This window comes from Bombina bombina, chromosome 4, assembly GCF_027579735.1.
Source record: "Bombina bombina isolate aBomBom1 chromosome 4, aBomBom1.pri, whole genome shotgun sequence".
Taxonomy (NCBI): domain Eukaryota; kingdom Metazoa; phylum Chordata; class Amphibia; order Anura; family Bombinatoridae; genus Bombina; species Bombina bombina.
The window spans coordinates 1,153,024,119-1,153,044,982 of record NC_069502.1 but is presented as its reverse complement, the minus strand read 5'-3'; the positions used below and the strand labels follow the sequence as shown (position 1 = coordinate 1,153,044,982).

The window sequence follows — 20,864 nt, the reverse complement described above, 5'->3', positions numbered from 1 at the left end:
TAGTGTTCTACCAACCATTGTGGTATTGGGTGAAAACGTAGTTGCCATTATCAATTTATTAGCTTTCTCTTTTGGATTGTCCTTATGTATCAGGCTGTCCTGGGTATATGGAAGGACTTTCTCCAAGGTGCTGTCAACTATCTGTTGTTTATAACCCCTCTGCAGGAATTTGTCCCTCATGAGTTGCAACTGTGAGACCCCTGTAGCGATGTTTGAATTATTGCGTATGACTCTAGTCATCTGGGATTTCACTATGCCTTTTAGTAGGGCAGGAGGGTGGCAGCTAGTGGCATTTAAGATTGAGTTTCTATCAGTAGGCTTACTGTAGAGCGTGGTACCTAGGACATTCCCTTCTATGAAGATATTGAGGTCTAGGAACTGTATCTCTTTGTGGTGATGTGTCATTTTGAATCTCACTGGTGTGGGGGTGCTGTTCCATACCCTAAACCAGTCTAGTAATGCCTGTTGTCCCCCTCGCCAGACCATGAACACATCGTCGATATATCTTACATAAAAGATTACCGGCGATGTGTCAGTGCTCCACAGGAATTGGTTTTCGAACTGAGACATATAAATGTTGGCATACGATGGGGCCATATTAGACCCCATCGCCGTGCCGGTGAGTTGCAGATAAAAAGATGTCTCAAAGCAGAAATAGTTCCTGGTGAGGCAATATTCCATTAGTGTCAACAAGAAATCGATGGGGGGTCCCTCATATTGTGTACTGTCTATGAGGTGTTGTTTGGTTGCCAGGATACCTGTGTCATGCGGGATGATAGTGTAGAGACTGTTGACATCCAGGGTGACCAGGATGTCACCAATCTCCACACGCACATCCCCCATCTTCCGGATCAGGTCATTAGTGTCAGAAATGTATGATCTGACATTTCTGATAATAGGTTGAAGGTAAATGTCTATTACTTGTGCCACTGGCTGTGTAAGTGACTGTACAGCTGAGACTATCGGCCGCCCTGGAGGGTGGTCCAGGGTTTCGTGTATTTTCGGGGTGGTGTATAAGATGGGAATTCTTGGGTGTGTTGTAGTGCAGTACTCAAAAATTTGTTCCGTTAGGTGTCCTTGTTGGAACCCTAATTTTAGGATACCATCCAGTTCTTTTTTGAACTTGACCGTAGGGTCAGTGCATAACTCCTTGTAGGTGTTATTGTCAGTCAACTGTTTCAATATGTCCTCTCTATAGTCCTTGTAGTCCATGAGGACTATTGCTCCGCCTTTGTCGGCGGGGCGGATGACCAGAGTATGATCATCTTGTAGGGATTTAATGGCTGCTCTTTCTGTGTGTGTAAGGTTGTGTCTCCATATTTTGTTGGTTCTATGTGCTTCCAAGTCTTGTGCTACCAGCCTCATAAAGGTCTTAGTACTAGCACTGCTGTTTAATGGCTCAAATGTGCTAGGTTTTTTAAATTTTTGTACAGGGCTGGTATTTTCTGGTCTTACAGGGGCATTTTGAAAATATTCTTTTATTTTCATCGTCCGGTTTAGTTTGTATAAGTCTAACTTAAGTTCCATTTCTGTGGTATTATGGCTAGGAACGAAGGAAAGGACTTTGTTCAACATGGTACTTTCTGCTGCTGTAAGGACGTGTTTACTAAGATTGACCACTATATCCTCCGTCTGTTGCGACGTGTGGGTCTGTACCTGTCCCCTTGCCCTCCTAATGTGTGGTTTGGAGTTCCTCCCCCTCCTCTGCGTGACCTCGTGGTAACCCCTAAAAAATTATCTGGGGTAGATTGTCCCCTATGTATATATGGGGGATGGTATGGAGGTTGTGAAGGGTATGTATTAGGTGATGTTGGTGTGTGTCGTATAATACTTGTATCTGTTTCAGACGACTCAGCACCACTGGTATCGACTGTTGTGAATTGTACTCTCCTAGGTCTATATGTTCTCCTAGGCCTGCCTTCTGTTGAATTGGTTAACCACTTATAAACTCTACCATGGATGTAATCTGCTTTTACTGACTCCAGTTTTCTGTTTTTGAATACTAGTAGTAGTGACTGGAACTCTTTTACATTGGATGTTTGGAGTCTGCATGAGGATTATTTCTAATATTCAGGACTGAGAAGATTTGGGAAAACAACAGTATGATTTTGGAAATTTTCTGGGACTATCTGGAGATTACAGACAGGCTGTATTCATAGTAAAGACTGTGTTTTATATTCTGAATGTAATTAATTTGGTTTATTTTATTTTTTTGATTAAATTTATGCACAAGTAAATTTTGATTTATGATTTTAAAGTATATAATCTTTAGCACTCTGGGTTTTTTGGGTATATTGGTGTCATACACTTTATGTGTTTAGGTGTGTGATGTAGTTTGTGCTGATGTTAATTACTAGCCAATATACGTCATAGGCTTTGTTATATTTGTAATGTGACTTTTAAACTGTGTAAAGAAACCTGCAAAAATTTGACTCTTTTGCTTTCTAATGCTCGAGATAATCTAAAGTGCAAGGTACAGCTGTCACTGATCTGTAAGAGTGCACTGCGTCTGTCACAGGATGCAACCATACCTGTGTACCAAGATGGCAGCACCCAGTATAAAGATGCAGAGCTTTACCAACTGGCTTCTTTAATAGATTAAAATAAATGAACAGTTTTAAAGACAGCAGCAGATACATGAAGAAAAACAATAGGATGGTAATTAGTAACCGTGATACTGTAATTGTACCCAGCAGTTTAATGTGGCGTCAACAAATGCATGATAACAAGACAATGCAAAAGCACCTAAAGGGACATAAAACCCAAATATTTTCTTTCCTGATATAGAAAAATCATGCAGTTTTAAACAACTTTCTAATTTACTTCTATTATCTAATTTGCTTCATTCACGTAATATCCTTTGCTGAAAAGCATATCTAGATAGGCTCAGTAGCTGCTGATTGGTGGCTGCACATAGATACCTCATGCGATTGGCTCACCCATGTGTATTGCTATTTCTTCACTTCAACAAAGGATATCTAAAGAATGAAGCAAATTAGATAATTAAGTAAATTGGAATGTTGTTTAAAATTGTCCCTTTAATCCGATTTTGAAAATAGTAGATTTTTTTTCTTACAAATTTCAAAATGAGTTCTAATTTCCTCCTCCCTGCATTAGCCAATCACAAAATGCATACACGTATACACTGTGAACTCTTGCACATGCTCAGTAGGACCTGGTGCCTCAGAAGGTGTGCATATAAAATATTGTGCATATTCTGATAATGGGAGTAATTTGAAGTTATTTAATATTGTGTGTTCTATCTAATCATTAAAGTTACTTTTTGACTTTAGTGTTCCTTTTACTATTTATTTCAGTACTTCCCTGCTGCTGAGTCTAATGATGAACTGACATTTAAAACCGAGTTCATATAGAAGCCAGTGTGATTTGTAATTCAAATCATCATCTTCCCACAAGTAAAAGAGTAAAACAGGCTATTGTGTAATATGCACTGATTTGTAATTCAATCTATCATCTCCCTACACGCAAAACGCTTTGTCCATTTCTTTATACACACAAAGCTGCAAAATAGTTACTTATCTCCAGCAACTATTGACAGAATTTGCTCACACACCAGGCACCAGCCAAAGTATTTTCCCCACTGGTGTCCATGGGCATATCACTCGATACACACACATTGTATATATCTGCAAATAAGCACTAGATTGCAAAAATATCTATTTAAAAATAAATGTTTTAAAAGCATTTCAAACTTTCATTGGCTAAATGGTTATCGTTTTGTAGTCCATTTTCCCTGAACATCCCCATAAGTGTTGTTCATCGTATCCCCTTTGTTGCAGTCAAATAGGGTAGAAATATATGCCGTCCTACACTGATCAAGCGATTTAGCAATACATCTCTGATTACTAGTATGCTTCTGTTCAACTTTATAAGTGTTAAATATACAACGTAACTTGCACTCAATCCCCTGTTATGGGTGCAGGTTGAATGCGCCAAAAATACAAAATAAAGCCTTTTCTTCTGGACAAAAAGTTAAAATCTAAGTTTTTTTTTTAAAATGGTTTAAATGATGTGCGTTAATATCCCTTTAACTGGAAGTGATAAAAACACAATATTTTTTAAAGACATTATTTCAGGTACATTTAATGTTTTGTGCCTTCAGAAGTCCATTCCACATATATCTATATTATCTGTATAACATGTAACCTTTATTTATACAATACCTTAAACAATCTAGTTTATTGTGACAGCAAAGAAATGCCAGAGAGAATGGATATTGGCCCTATACACAATACACAGAGATACTAAAATAATAATGAGTATTAATAATGTTGCATATTAAAAAGTAGAAATCAATATGTATTCACCAAAATGGCTCCTACAGTCCCTTTAAGACAGTTGCATGAGATTAGCTGTATTTCCCTTGCAGTCCCATTACCCTATCTGTATACCCAAATGAGAACTTGGATACAGATCAGATACATGTCCCTGCATCACCCATTATGCCAGCAAGAAGCCTATGTGGAGGTTCATATCAGGTAAATGCCCCTGAACAGACATCCCAACCTGCAAAAACTCATTTCAGGGAGGTGGCTTCACGCCTTCACCCGCTACTGCGCCGCCACCCCCAACCTCCCAGTTATATATTGGACACCTTGAAACCATAAATAAGATAGAGACTTATAATTAAAGTAGCTTCCCACTAAAGTCACATTAAAAAAAAGTAGCTTTATTGCACAACCACATACAACAAACCTATTTTCCAGTGATCGTACGCTTGTTGAATGCTTAAATATTTTTGAATATGAAGATTAATTACGTGCAGTAAATAAGGTAGTATTTGTGTTTTATTTTATTAAAATCAGTGGGGGCTTTTTGGTTACTGATACATGCTTTGAGGGTTCTATAACTTCCCAGCAACTAAAGGCATTCCTTAAAGAAACACGTTTACGGATTTGGGCCACATTGGATCATGGTACTTGGAGTTTCAGGGAGATTGCATTACATTTGCTGGCATCAGGGAGCCGCTATTACAATCAGGGAGACTCCCTGAACTTCAGGGAGAGTTAGGATGTCTGCCTGAAGCCCCTTTTATGAAGACTGTATGTCCAAGTGAGACCCCAGATCACACAACTGGCCACTGTAGCCCCCTTTAAAGCCAGCTATACGTCGCCTTGGCGCCTGATGACTAAAAACTCACCACCATGAAAAGCAATGATGTAAAATTGTTGGTGGTCAATCCAGGACCCTTTGGATCGAGATACACCTCTGAAGCTAAAATTTGCTTTTTCAAAATTATTTGAGGGACCTCACAGTACTGAGGAGACTTCTTAGATAGTCTCACCAAAGAGGAGAGCTTTAGATCACCAGACCCTTGGTAAGATCTCTGAACAGATGCATGGAGCTTCAAGCCTACTTTATACCAGATATATGCCCAAATGAAAACAAAATACATAAATAAATACATAAATGAATAATACTGTGAACAGCAGACGGGCGATTTTGCTGTCACAAGCCTTATTGTACTGTGCACTGCTGTTGATTCCTTATAATAAAGTGATTAAAGATTCTCAGTGTGGCTAACTTGTGTATTCTTGTAAAACAGAACAACGGACTGAAATAAGAAAGAAAATGTAAATGTAATAATCTGCACTTCAGCTTCCAGTTGTTGATTTGGATATTCACAACTATAAGTAAAGTTTAACTACTGAGACAAAACAGTTTTGTAGCTTGTGGTGAAAATACAACAAGGGTATCTTACCAAAACTCCCCATCATCGCATCTCTTAATCAGCCTGTCACGATCTGCTGGGTCAACAGAATTCCATTCGTTGGAACTAGAAAGTACATAAAATGTGATGGTGTCAAATAATATATGTCAAAAGCAATGATGGTTTAATCAAAGTTATCACACATAAGGAAATAACATAAATGAAATATAACAAATATTGATATGATGCACAACTCCAAAAATTAGTGGCACCCTGAATGCCAGGACATTATCAATGGTTTAGACATTGAAAAAAAATCTACTTGTACTGAAATACCACTATAATTAAGGGGTCATTAAATCACATTTCTTTGTTGCATATTATTATTATGAATATATAAAAAATACAGTTTTTTTAAATTGCAAAAAACATGTTTCTCTGCTTGTGAGGTGAGTCACTGTGCACACATTCTACATGACTAGCAGCAGTGCTATATTCTACACGACTAGCCGCAGTGCTATATACTACACGACTAGCAGCAGTGCTATATTCTACACGACTAGCAGCAGTGCTATATTCTACACAACTAGCAGCAGTGCTATATTCTACACGACTAGCAGCAGTGCTATATTCTACACGACTAGCAGCAGTGCTATATTCTACACGACTAGCAGCAGTACTATATTCTACACGACTAGCAGCAGTGCTCTATTCTACACGACTAGCAGCAGTGCTATATTCTACACGACTAGCCGCAGTGCTATATACTACACGACTAGCAGCAGTGCTATATTCTACACAACTAGCAGCAGTGCTCTATTCTACACGACTAGCAGCAGTGCTCTATTCTACACGACTAGCAGCAGTGCTCTATTCTACACGACTAGCAGCAGTGCTCTATTCTACACGACTAGCAGCAGTGCTATATTCTACACAACTAGCAGCAGTGCTCTATTCTACACGACTAGCAGCAGTGCTCTATTCTACACGACTAGCAGCAGTGCTCTATTCTACACGACTAGCAGCAGTGCTCTATTCTACACGACTAGCAGCAGTGCTCTATTCTACACGACTAGCAGCAGTGCTCTATTCTACACGACTAGCAGCAGTGCTCTATTCTACACGACTAGCAGCAGTGCTCTATTCTACACAACTAGCAGCAGTGCTCTATTCTACACGACTAGCAGCAGTGCTCTATTCTACACGACTAGCAGCAGTGCTCTATTCTACACGACTAGCAGCAGTGCTCTATTCTACACGACTAGCAGCAGTGCTCTATTCTACACGACTAGCAGCAGTGCTATATTCTACACGACTAGCAGCAGTGCTCTATTCTACACGACTAGCAGTAGTGCTCTATTCTACACGACTAGCAGCAGTGCTCTATTCTACACGACTAGCAGCAGTGCTCTATTCTACACGACTAGCAGCAGTGCTATATTCTACACGACTAGCAGCAGTGCTCTATTCTACACGACTAGCAGCAGTGCTCTATTCTACACGACTAGCAGCAGTGCTCTATTCTACACGACTAGCAGCAGTGCTCTATTCTACACGACTAGCAGCAGTGCTCTATTCTACACGACTAGCAGCAGTGTTATATTCTACATTACTAGCAGCAGTGTTATATTCTACACGACTAGCAGCAGTGCTATATTCTACACGACTAGCAGCAGTGCTATATACTACACGACTAGCAGCAGTGCTATATACTACACGTCTAGCAGCAGTGCTATATTCTACACGACTAGCAGCAGTGCTATATTCTACACGACTAGCAGCAGTGCTATATACTACACGACTAGCAGCAGTGTTATATTCTACACGACTAGCAGCAGTGCTACATACTACACAACTAGCAGCAGTGTAATATTCTACGACTAGCAGCAATGCTATATTCTACATGACTAGCAGCAGTGCTATATTCTACACAACTAGCAACAGTGCTATATTCTACACAACTAGCAACAGTGCTATATACTACACGACTAGCAGCAGTGCTATATACTACACGACCAGCAGCAGTGCTATATTCTAAATACATTACAAATGGAACGCTATTAGTAGTATTTTTGCACAGAAGAGTGTATTTAAAGGGAAAGTCAAGTTAAAAAAAAATCATGATTTAAATAGGGCATGTAATTTTAAACAACTTTCCAATTTACTTTTATTACCAATTTTGCTTTGTTCTCTTGGTATTCTTAGTTGAAAGCTAAATCTAGGCGGTATATATGCTAATTTCTTAGACCTTGAAGGCCACCTCTAATATGAAAGCATTTTGACAGTTTTTCACCACTAGAGGGCGTTAGTTCATGTGTTTCATATAGATAACATTGAGCTCAGGCACGTGAAGCTCCTAAGAGCAAGCACTGATTGGCTAAAAATGCAAGTCTGTCAAAAGAACTGAAATAAAGGGGCAGTTTGCAGAGCCATAGATACAAGGTAATCACAGAGGTAAAAAGTATATTATTGTAACTGTGTTGGTTATGCAAAACTGGGGAATGTGTAATAAAGGGATTATCTATCTTTTTAAACAACAAAAATTCTGGTGTTTACTGTCCCTTTAATTCTATTTTTTTAAATTGTTTTATTAAATTTGATAAATCTTATTTTGCTATTACTTTGGGGGTCAGTTTTTAATGTGGTAACACATGATTGACTTGTTAAGATTCTGCTACCAGCCTGAACTCCAACGCAAATTGAGGAGGAATAGACAGTATCCTGTGGAACTGCGATAACTCAGCCTGCTCCAAACACCACAACGGCGCGCTGCCACGCTTGGTCTGTTATTAAAGGGACAGTCTTCTCGAAAATGTTTATTGTTTAAATAATCATTTTATTACCCATTCCCCAGTTTGCACAGCGAACACGGTTATATTAATATACTTTTTACCTCTGTGATTACCTTATATCTAAGCATCTTTTGATAGCCCCCTGATCACATGTCTATTGATTATCTATTGACATGCATTTTAGCCAGTTACTCATAAAAACCTCCACTGGCGTGAGAACAATGTTATCTATATGCCCCCCATGAACTAGCAGTCTCCTGTTGTGAAAAGCTAATAAAAAAGCATGTGATAAGAGGCTGTCTCTAGTGGCTTACAAACAGGCAGACATTTAGAGGTTTAAATGTTATAAAGTTTATTAATATAACAATGTTGGTTGTACAAAGCTGAGGAATGGGTAGTAAAGGCGTTATCTATCTTTTTAAACAATAACAACTTTGGTGTTGACTGTCCCTGTATTGATATGCACAAATAGGCACCTTTCTACTTTGTTTAGTAGTGTAGGGTGTCAATATCTCTGGACCAGGCTAAGATTAGTGAGCAAATTGGTATTACAAGTCCATGGTAAAGAAAAATGACCAAAGAAAGTTTAGCACGGTTGCCCTTTACTTTCAATTGTTAAAGCAACCACGCTAAACATTGCTTACATCACAAGTTAAAAATGATTTAAACCGCTAAAAAACAGAGCAACTTGACCTGAAGTAAAGTGTTAGGGCTACAAAAAAGCTTAATAAAACACATCCGATTTTTTTTTTTATTTAAACAGGATAAAATGCTTTTTGAGAAAAAAACTAAGATAATTTCTGTTTAAGATACATTATAATCTAAAGGTTATTCATCCTGAAATAAATATATTTTTAATTATAAAGCAAGATAGTAATGTTTAATTTTTTGGGTACATAAATTCCAATAATCCATTCACGTCACGCTCTCCTAGAGGTGTCTGTAAGATTATTTGGGGCAATGTTTTGGCACATATTGTTGGTTTTGTAGTTCTCAAAACTGTGAATTTGTGTCTGCAGAAATAAAATGCCCTTTCTTTACAGGAAAATGTTATAAAATAAACATACAGAGTTGAGAAATAGAGTTTTAAGGGACGTAATCATGAAAGAAAACATTTGGGTTTCATATACAATTTTCAGATTTACTTCTATTAAATGTCTATAAATTTGCTTCATTCTCTTGAAATCATTTGTTGAAGGAGAGCAATGTTCTACTGGGGCCTAGCTGAATACATTAGATGAGACAGTGACAAGCCTACATATGTTTGCTTTTCAACAATGGATATCAAGAGGTCGAAGCAAACTACATATGAGAAGTAAATTAAAAAATTGCATGTTCTTTCTGAATCATGAAAGTTTAATTTTGACTTTACTGTCCCTTTAAAACCATTTCTTCTCTGCAAATCTATGCACACAGAATCAAATCCTGAAACTAAGTTTCAAGAAGCTCAATGAATAAAAGATAGTTTGGAGTGGAATAGATCTGCACAAGGAGCTAAGTGTGGAGAGGGAGGGGCAAGCAGTAAAAATGAAAAATAATGTCATTAGTTTTTTTTAGTTTAGTTATTAATGTAATGGTTATTTTTCCTTAGTTAAATACAACAATTTGTTATTATTAAGGTAATCATTTTTCTCCTTTTAATAAAGTACAAGTGAAAGTTGATCAAATACGAATAATTAACCATTTAAAATGGAAATAGTTCACCTCTCAATAATTTTATTCATTTCAATGATCTATCTATGCATATCTAAATGATGTATAACTAAATCAGGAATGGTCTGATATTAGTTATTCTAAAAATGAAAACCATGATTTAGATATCGATCTTACTGTCTAGCTCTAGTGAATGAAATCAATTTGATTTAAATCAAATCCACCTTGGTACATATAAAATATTAGTTTATTATTGAAAAAACGTGTATAAAAAAGGGTTACAAGGGATATGATTTATGTCAAAGTGATTGACAGTGAAGGGTTCAAAGGTGTATAAATATGTACATATATGTATTGGTCCCTAATTGGCTTCAGCAGAGATGATAAGATAAGGAAATGCAAAACAATGAAGAGTTTGCTAACATGATGACCGTGGCTAGTTGTGGCTACTCTGGTTCGGTTCGTCCAAATAAGCCAAGTAGTGGGTGGGGTTTGGCTGTTGAAAAACAATTGCAGCAAACAACACAAAAAGGCATTAGAAACATTAACTACACCATTGCACATTATAATAAAATAATAAATCAGGAATACTGTGTCCCTCAGAATAAAAAAAAAATCAGTCTCTGTATTTTTGTTCTAACATTTAATTCTAGAAAACAAGTTATAAGATGATTCTTCTCCAAGTAACAGATACATTTTACAACAGAATGTTGTCATTTATCACAACAATAAATTATATTATTTATTACATACTTGTCACTCCAGGCTCCAGTCCATTCAACTTCTCCCCATGGATTTCGGATTCGAACCAGATTTTCCAGACGCCCATTGTAGTTAATCTGGCGGAATAATGATTGTAAAACTTATTAGTATATAATACCTGCCTATACTTTGCAGTGAGAAAATATAAAACACAAATAATTATTTGAAATGCTAAGTCACACTAAAAGAAATGACAGATTAAAGGGACAGGAAACCCCCAAAATGTATTTTTGTGATTTGGATAGAACAAGCTTCAAGTGCTCCCTAAAGACTCTACTGTTCAGGGATGCATACAACCTACGCTAACCTTACTTTATACCAGTTCCTCTCCTCCAATGCTATCCCGTGATCCCCCCTAGCATGTAAGCTTAAGAGTCCAGCTGTTTGTTGATCACCTTCTCAAGAGCTGACTACAACAGTGCAACTCTTGGCAGGGTCCTCTACCCATTTGATCCCTATAACTGTTTTTTTTTTTTTTTTTTTGTACTCCGCCTTTGTTAATAGCGCTGCGGAATCTGTTGGCGCTCTACAAATAACCGATAATAATAATAAAATAATAATAACATACAATTTTAATAAACTCTCCAATTTACTTCTATTATCAAATTTGATCCTTCTCTTGTTATCCTTTGCGGAAGGCACATTGGCAGCTAGCTGAACACATCTAGTTGGCCAAGACACAAATGCGTGCAGGCACCAATCAGCAGCTAGCTCCCACTAGTGTAAGATATATTATGTGCATATTCGTTTTCAACAAGGGATACCAAGAAAACAAAGCACATTTAAAGTGAATTTAAAAGTGTTTTAAAATTACATCTTTCTGATTCTTCCCACCCCAGAGTATGTTTAAAGTTTAATATTACGCCTAATAAAAATCAAAGTACGCTGTTTTCAGTGCACTGTGCCTTAAATTCGCTGTTATTTTCATACGCATAGGTTTCCCTTTCAAAGTAGTTAGTTTTTGGATTATTTTGATAAAAGCTCACCACCTTTTAATTGCGAGAAAAAAAACTGTTGAGATCTGTTGGGCAGAAATGTTGACAGAATTACGATGGGATTTGAGAGACAATTTTATATACGCCCATGGAACATCCATGTTCAGCCCATCTTACAAAAAAACAACAGTTATGCTTTGTATTTTGTACTTATAAATTGATTTGGATCCTTCGTTAGGATCTGAATACAGAAGTAAAGTATGGGCAATTCGCCTTTTTTCGGAGCCGGATTGATTATTGTGCAAGAGCCGAATTGCTCATACTTCAATATTCAGCCATTGAATACTTTAAATTACGATTTAGAATGTGCATATTTAATATGATTTAAATACAATTGTTACGGTTTTGATAAAATACGATTTTGTTATAATTTTTGATGCACTTCAACAATAAAAAATGTTCCTGAGTATTTTTGTGTAAATGGTTTATTTATTAGTTTTGTTCGATTTTAAAATTACAATTTTCATTGTACACTTTTGTAATGTATTCATCTCCTTCCCATACAAAAATGCAATATGAACCTCTTAGTGAGACACCTTCTTTTCAGGGTAAAAAGGGGCTATATAGAATTACACCACAGAAATAGAAGTACTGGCGAGCGTTCTTATAGAATCTTTTTAGAGAGCTTTTTAGAATCAGGCCCTAAGTCAAGGAAATTCCACCACTTGCTTTATCATAAAAAACACACAGATGGGAGCTCATAAAGAGCAGAACCTCTTTTCATTAAATGTGTCACATAGTAATATAGTAGATGAGGTTGAAAAAAACAAAAGTCCATTGAGTTCAGCCTATATAGATACAGATTTACTATGAAGAATCTGTCAATTAAACTTACATTAATACAATTAGAAATCCAACCTATTTAACACAAGTAATCATATCCCTGATTGCTGTTTTTAGCCAAAAACTAATACAATTTTTAAAGTTTATATGTGATTATGTTACATCGTGATGTAATGCTTTTATGATCCATTTAACCCCTTAAAGATAACAACATAGACAACAACATACCCAGTATGTCGCTCATCGTTAAGGGTTTACTTTGTTATAATAGCCATTATACCCTTCCTCATTCATGCTGGCATGATATATTTCTCATAAAATCATGTTGATTTGAACTCATAGGCTTGTTTTCACAAATATACACTTGAATATAATCCTTTCCAGTATCTTCCCCACTACTAATATCAGGCTTACTGGTCTATAGCTTTCCGGATCAGCCCTGTTTCCCTTTTTAAAAGGTGGATAGATTAAGATTAAGTATCAAAATGTGATTATTTTCAAGGGGGGTGATTATTTTCAATACCCACTGAATGCCCCTTTAAGGTCCAATTATTGAAATAAATCATCTTCCCCTTAATTCCAAAATCAAAAAAACTTTGTTTTATTTAAAAAAAACAGAATTTATGTTTACCTGATAAATTTCTTTCTCCAACGGTGTGTCCGGTCCACGATTTCATCCTTACTTGTGGGATATTCTCCTCCCCTACAGGAAATGGCAAGGAGAGCACACAGCAAGAGCTGTCCATATAGCCCCCCCTCTGGCTCCGCCCCCCAGTCATTCGACCGACGGTTAGGAGAAAAAGGAGAAACTATAGGGTGCCGTGGTGACTGTAGTGTATAAAGAAAGAAAGAAATTTTTCAAACCTGACTAAAAAAGCAGGGCGGGCCGTGGACCGGACACACCGTTGGAGAAAGAAATTTATCAGGTAAACATAAATTCTGTTTTCTCCAACATTGGTGTGTCCGGTCCACGGTTTCATCCTTACTTGTGGGAACCAATACCAAAGCTTTAATTAGGACACGGATGAAGGGAGGGAGCAAATCAGGTTACCTAAACGGAAGGCACCCCGGCTTGCAAAACCTTTCTCCCAAAAATAGCCTCCGAAGAAGCATAAGTATCGAATTTGTAAAATTTGGCAAAGTATGCAGGGAAGACCAAGTCGCTGCCCTACAGATCTGATCAACAGAAGCCTCGTTCTTGAAGGCCCATGTGGAAGCCACAGCTCTAGTAGAATGAGCTGTAAATTGTTCAGGAGGCTGCCGTCCAGCAGTCTCATAAGCCAATCGGATGATGCTTTTCAGCCAAAAGTAAAGAGAGGTAACAGTAGCTTTCTGTCCTCTCCTCTTACCAGAATAGACGACAAACAAAGAAGATGTCTGTCTGAAATCCTTTGTTGCTTCTAAATAGAATTTCAAAGCACGAACTACATCTAAATTATGTAACAAACGTTCCTTCTTCGAAACTGGATTCGGACACAGAGAAGGAACCACTATTTCCTGGTTAATATTCCTGTTGGAAACCACTTTTGGAAGAAAACCAGGCTTTGTACGTAAAACTACCTTATCTGTATGGAATACCAGATAGGGTGAACACACTGCAAAGCAGACAATTCAGAAACTCTTCTAGCAGAAGAAAAAGCAACCAAAAACAGAACTTTCCAAGATAGTAACTTAATATCTATGGAATGTAAGGGTTCAAACGGAACCCCTTGAAGAACTGAAAGAACTAAATTTAGACTCCATGGAGGAGTCAAAGGTCTGTAGACAGGCTTGATTCTGACTAAAGCCTGTACAAACACCTGTACATCTGGCACGGCTGCCAGACGTTTGTGCAACAAAACAGACAGAGCAGATATCTGTCCTTTTAGAGAACTAGCTGACAAACCTTTATCCAAACCCTCTTGGAGAAAGTATCCTCAGAATTTTAATTTTACTCCAAGAGTATCCCTTGGAGTCGCACCAACAGATATATTTTTTCCATATCTTATGGTAAATTTTCCTAGTCACAGGCTTCCTGGCCTGAATCAGAGTATCTATAACCGAATCTGAAAACCCACGCTTAGATAGAATCAAGCGTTCAATTTCCAAGCAGTACGTTGCAGAGAGACTAGATTTGGATGTTCGAATGGACCTTGTACTAGAAGATCCTGTCTCAAAGGTAGCTTCCATGGTGGAGCCGATGACATATTCACCAGGTCTGCATACCAAGTCCTGCGTGGCCACGCAGGAGCTATCAGAATCACCGAGGCCTTCTCCTGTTTGATCCTGGCTACAAGCCTGGGAAGGAGAGGGAACGGTGGAAACACATAAGCTAGATTGAACGACCAAGGCGCCACCAATGCATCCACTAGTGTCGCCTTGGGATCCCTGGATCTGGACCCGTATCGAGGAACCTTGGAGTTCTGACGAGACGCCATCAGATCCATATCTGGAATGCCCCATAGTTGAGTTAACTGGGCAAAGACCTCCGGGTGGAGTGCCCACTCCCCCGGATGGAAAGTCTGACGACTCAAATAATCCGCCTCCCAGTTGTCTACTCCTGGGATGTGAATTGCAGATAGATGGCAGGAGTGATCCTCCGCCCATTTGATGATCTTGGATACCTCTCTCATCGCCAAGGAACTCTTTGTTCCCCCCTGATGATTGATGTACGCTACAGTCGTCATGTTGTCCGACTGGAACCATATGAATTTGACCTTTGTCAGGTGAGGCCAAACCAGGAGCGCATTGAATATCGCTCTCAGTTCTAAAATGTTTATCGGAAGAAAAGACTCTTCTCGAGACCATAGACCTTGAGCTTTCAGAGAGTCCCAGAACGCGCCCCAGCCTAAGAGACTGGCGTCGTTCGTGACGATGACACACTCTGGTCTGCGGAAACTCATTCCCTGAAACAGGTGATCCTGAGACAACCACCAGCGGAGAGAATCCCTGATTACCTGGTCTACTTGAATCTGGGGAGACAAGTCTGCATAATCCCCATTCCACTGTTTGAGCATGCACAGTTGTAATGGTCTTAGTTGAATTCGAGCAAAAGGAACTATGTCCATCGCTGCGACCATTAATCCTATTACTTCCATGCACTGAGCTATGGAAGGCTGCAGAATAGAGTGAAGAACTTGACAGGCGCTCAGAAGTTTTGATTTTCTGACCTCTGTCAGGAAGATCCTCATTTCCATAGAATCTATTATTGTTCCCAGAAAGGGAACTCTTGTTTTCGGGAACAGGGAACTCTTTTCTACGTTCACCTTCCACCCGTGAGATCTGAGAAAGGCTAGAACAATGTCTTGTATGGGCCTTTGCTTTGGAAAGAGACGACGCTTGGGTTAGAATGTCATCTAGATAAGGTGCTATAGCAATGCCCCTCGGTCTTAATACCGCTAGAAGGGACCCTAGCACCTTTGTGAAAATTCTGGGAGCAGTGACTAAACCGAATGGAAGAGCCACAAACTGTCTTTCCAGGAAGGCGAACCTCAGGAACTAATGGAGATCTTTGTGGATAGGAATATGCAGGTACGCATCCTTTAAATCCACGGTAGTCATGTATTGACCCTCCTGGATTGTTGGAAAAATCTTCCTTGTTCCGTTATTGGAACTGGGTGTATCACTCCCATCTTTACTATGTCTCCTACGCAGTGTAAGAATGCCTGTCTCTTCATCTGGTCTGAAGATAAGCGAGGGTAACAGTAAGTAGTAAGAATAAGGGTTGGCGCTAACTGTAATCCTAAAAGCCTAGTTATAAAAACTACTCCTCCTTAGTAGTTCGAAATAGAGTTAATACTGAAAACTAGAGGTAAATAACTGGCGCTAAACAAATAGCTAGGATTACACTACCTAAGGATAATAATAAATAAATACCTATATAGTAAATATCTGTGGTCAAATACAACTAGTGATACAAAAAAATAACATTAATGTGAATTAACCTAGAAATGACAAGTGCACTTGCTACTTAGTGTCGATCCTTTAAATGCAAATAATAAAACTCTGTGGTCTAATCCGTGCTGTGGTATGGGCTTAAATCTAACAATAGCCTCAACTAGTATTATGATGCAGGCCAAAGAATACAATGTGTAAAAAAAAATAAAAAAAAGGGGTTATAGCGGTCTGCTAAGTGGAACAGTAATAAAATCTGTTAAAGTGTATAGGTGCCGGTTTATGCAAATAAATCTCTCTGACTAGAGTTTAAAAAATATATATATTTAATACTAAACATTAATATACAAATGTTGCTGACTGTTATAAATAATTAATTAAAACACACACTAGGGACGTCTCCCTTAAGTGTAATAGGCAAGAAACAAATATTGGCTCCAAATAGAATGAATGTATCACATGTATGTCTGATATAACAAAGTTCCTGTATGATGGGAAAGTCACAGTTTTATAACTAGTAAGGTACCTTACTGAACTCGGAGTGATGGGAGCTGGCAGCTCGACCGTATGTTAATTCCTTGTGCTTTCTTCGGCGTCTGTGTTTGACGGGGTATTTCGCGGCTGAACAACAAGCCGCCCACTTTCGTAATGATTGGCGGTTTGGGCCACACACCCTTTCTTTGATAGGCCGGATGGATCCTCGTACTGAGTGAGTGTGACGACACCTCTGATGATAGGTGTAGCAGTCTGGTCAATGTCACAACGTCACAAGATGCCTGTGAACATTAAATAAGGTGGAAGTGTTCCTTAAAAACTGCACTCCAAGCAGTATTAGCAGCAGGATAGGACAACTAGTATTGGCGCTGATCAGATCCCTGGTCCTCAAGTGGCAGTTGACTTTGTTAGTCCACAAGAGGGGGCTGGATCGCAGCTGTTAGTGTCGTATAAGTCTCGTAGTGTCCCAATAGTAAAAACAAAATCACTGGAGTAAATTCTACGCGTTTCACCCCGGGAGGGCTTTATCAAGATACTCCAGGTATATTACACACACCTTTTAAAGGTGCTCCTTAGATCTCATTGGCCAGTTGATAACCAATCTTATTGGAGCCAATAAACACCACCTCTTTATTCTTAAAGGAGGAAATTTGTAAATCTGTACACTTACATACGCTGATATATAAAAAAAAAACTATTATATTTAACTAATTGTCAACGTTTTTTTTTTTTAAACATAGTTTAAATGAAATGGAAACCTAATCTATTAAATATAAAGGATATATAGGAGTGTGGTGCCACCTATATCTTATGGGCTAATCATATATTAACTTTGTGCAATGATACCAACTTTAATATCAACTATAATACTGGCTCTGATTCTTTCTAATTAAATAAGAACCCTAGGAGTTATAAGTAGAACCAAACTGGAATAGTAAATAGGATGTTATTATAATAATGTGAAACATAAATGTTAAAACCTAATGAACAACCATATCTAAATGCTATATGTATTGGACATCTCAATAATAAAAATGTGTATTAAACAAAAACCTATGTCTATTATATAAAGTATATTTAAAAAATGTAGTACCTGCTAAATCTCTCAGGCTAGTAATATATTAACATTAATAATATCTGCTTGATGGTAAACTCTGATTCTTTCTAATAGACAAATACATCTATATGGACTGAATGATCAAGTGTGCAAAATCTAATAATGTGGTGGAAGGTTTAGTTCTATATAATGCACCCCAATATGGTGAAGATAGATGGTTACAGGAAAATGGATATTTCTAATTCTGAATTAAGTCCCTGGGGTTGTAAGGTTTGTAGAGTGTATATAGTTTCAGATTCGATTTTAAGTAGTTCTGTTTCCAAATTACCCCCTCTCCAATTCCTAGTTACTTTTTTGATACCCCAAAATCTAAAATCTGCCAAATTATTATTGTGTTTATCTTTAAAGTGTTGGTATAAAAATGCATCTTTTTTCCCTTTTTCTATTGTCCAAAGGTGCTCACGGATCCTTTCTCTAAGGGTTCTTGTTGTCTCACCAATATATTGTTTGTTACATGTACATTGAATCATGTAAATTACTCCTTTGTCTTGGCACCTAATTGTACTATCTATTTTATAAACTTTTCCTGTTTGTGTAGATTTGTATTCCTTAATTTTGTGACTGTGTTGGCATGACTTACAGTTGATACAGGGGAAGAAACCATTTAAATTTTCTCCTGACAGACTAATTTGTTTTTCCTTATTTTGTTCATTTTTGAACTCACTTGGAGCTAGGATAGTTTTAAGGTTCCTGGCCTTTTTATAGATGATATTAGGGTATGGGGGGACTCTGTTACCAATAATAGGGTCGTTCTGCACCAAGTGCCAATGTTTATTCATGATTTTTTTCAGAGTCTTATAATCCTCATTATAATTCGTGATTAATGGTGTATTGATGTAATTGCTATCTGAAACAACTGTCTTAGATTTATCTTTATATTTAAGAAATTCTTTCCTGTCAATGGATTCAATATCTTTTTTGGCTTTAGTAATTAAATCTTTTTTATATCCCTTCTCAAGGAATTTTCTTTCCAGAAAATCTGCTTGTTCCAGATAGTCTGCATTATTTGAACAATTTCTACGTAAGCGGATGCATTGACTTTTTGGGACATTTTCTTTCCATCTTTTCAGATGGCAACTATCTGAATGTATCAGGTTGTTGGCATCTACCTTTTTGAAGTGTGTTTTCGTATTTAATGAATTCTCCACTATTTCAATTTCTAGATCAAGGAACACTATTTTTTCTTTACTTGTGATGTTAGTAAATTTTAAACCTAAAGTGTTACAGTTCATATCCGCCAAAAATGTATCTAGACAGACGACATCTCCACTCCAAATCATTAAGATATCGTCTATATATCTTTTATAGAGCACGAGGTTTGCGCCAAGTTCATGGTCTCGGAGACATGTGGAACCTTCCCTTTGGAGGAAGTTCCTTGAATTCTAGAAGATATCCCTGAGAGACTATTCTAGTGTTCAGGGATCCGGAACATCTCTTTCCCAAGCCTGAGCAAAGAGAGAGAGTCTGCCCCCTACTAGATCCGGTCCCGGATTGGGGCTACCCCTTCATGCTGTCTTGGTAGCAGCAGCAGGCTTTTTGGCCTGTTTACCCTAGTTCCAACCTTGCAATGGTTTCCATGCTGGTTAAGGTTGGGAAGTGTTGCCTTCTTGTCTGGAGGCCGCAGAGTTAGGAATTGGTCTGTTCCTGAAATTGCGAAAGGAACGAAAATTAGATTTGTTCTTAGCCTTAAAAAGCCTATCTTGTGGGAGGGCATGTCCCATTCCACCAGTAATGTCTGAAATAATCTCTTTCAATTCCGGCCCGAATAGGGTCTTACCCCTTGAAAGGAATATTAAGCAATTTGTTCTTGGACGACACATTCGCCGACCAGGATTTTAGCCAAAGCGCTCTGCGCTCCACTATAGCAAACCCTGAATTTTTCACTGCTAACTTAGCTAATTGAAAAGCGGCATCCAAAAGAAATGAATTAACCAACTTAAGTGCGTGAATTCTGTCCATGACTTCATCATATGGAGTCTCCCTTTGAAGCGAATTTTCCAGTTCCTCGAACCAAAATACGCTGCGGTAGTGACAGGAATAATGCACGAGATTGGTTGAAGAAGGAAGCTCTGCTGAATAAATTCTGTTTTAACAGTCCTTCTAATCTTTTATCCATAGGATCTTTGAAAACGCAACTGTCCTCAATAGGAATAGTTGTGCACTTAGCTAACACTGAAACCGCCCCCTCAACCTTAGGAACCGTCTGCCATGTGTCCTTTCTAGGGTCGACAATGGGGAACATTTTCTTGAATATAGGAGGTGGAACAAAAGGTATACCTGGCTTTTCCCACTCCTTAGTCACTATGTCCGCCACCCGCTTGGGTATCGGAAAGGCATCAGCGTGCACTGGAACCTCTAAGAGTTTGTCCATCTTGCACAATTTCTCTGGAATTACCAGAGAATCACAATCATCTAGAGTAGTTAGGACCTCCTTAAGCAGGGCGCGGAGGTGTTCTAACTTAAATTTAAAAATCACTATATCAGTGTCTGCCTGCTGAGAAACTTTTCCTGAATCAGAAACTTCCCCTTCAGACAGGCCCTCCCTCACTGCTATACTCAGATTGATGTGAGGGAACAACTGATAAATTGTCCTCAGCGCTAACCTGCTCATCTTCTGTATTTAAAAACTGAGCAATCAAGCTTTCTAGAATAGGATGGCAGTTTGGATAATAGATTTGCTATAGAATTATCCATCACTGCAGTTAATTGCTGCATAGTAACCA

At 38.2% G+C, this 20,864-nt stretch overlaps 1 protein-coding gene across 2 annotated transcripts in view; it reads right to left on the bottom strand.

Annotated features, from left to right (window-relative positions):
- Positions 1 to 20,864, bottom strand: part of LOC128658096 (calpain-2 catalytic subunit) — a 237,715-nt gene that overhangs the window by 106,606 nt on the left and 110,245 nt on the right. For both annotated transcript variants that reach the window (XM_053712589.1, XM_053712590.1), the window contains exons 7-8: positions 10,870 to 10,955; positions 5,723 to 5,797 (exon numbers count right to left, since the gene is read on the bottom strand). In XM_053712589.1, coding sequence (XP_053568564.1) covers positions 5,723 to 5,797; positions 10,870 to 10,955 — 161 coding nt within the window. The remainder of the gene's footprint in view (positions 1 to 5,722; positions 5,798 to 10,869; positions 10,956 to 20,864) is intronic.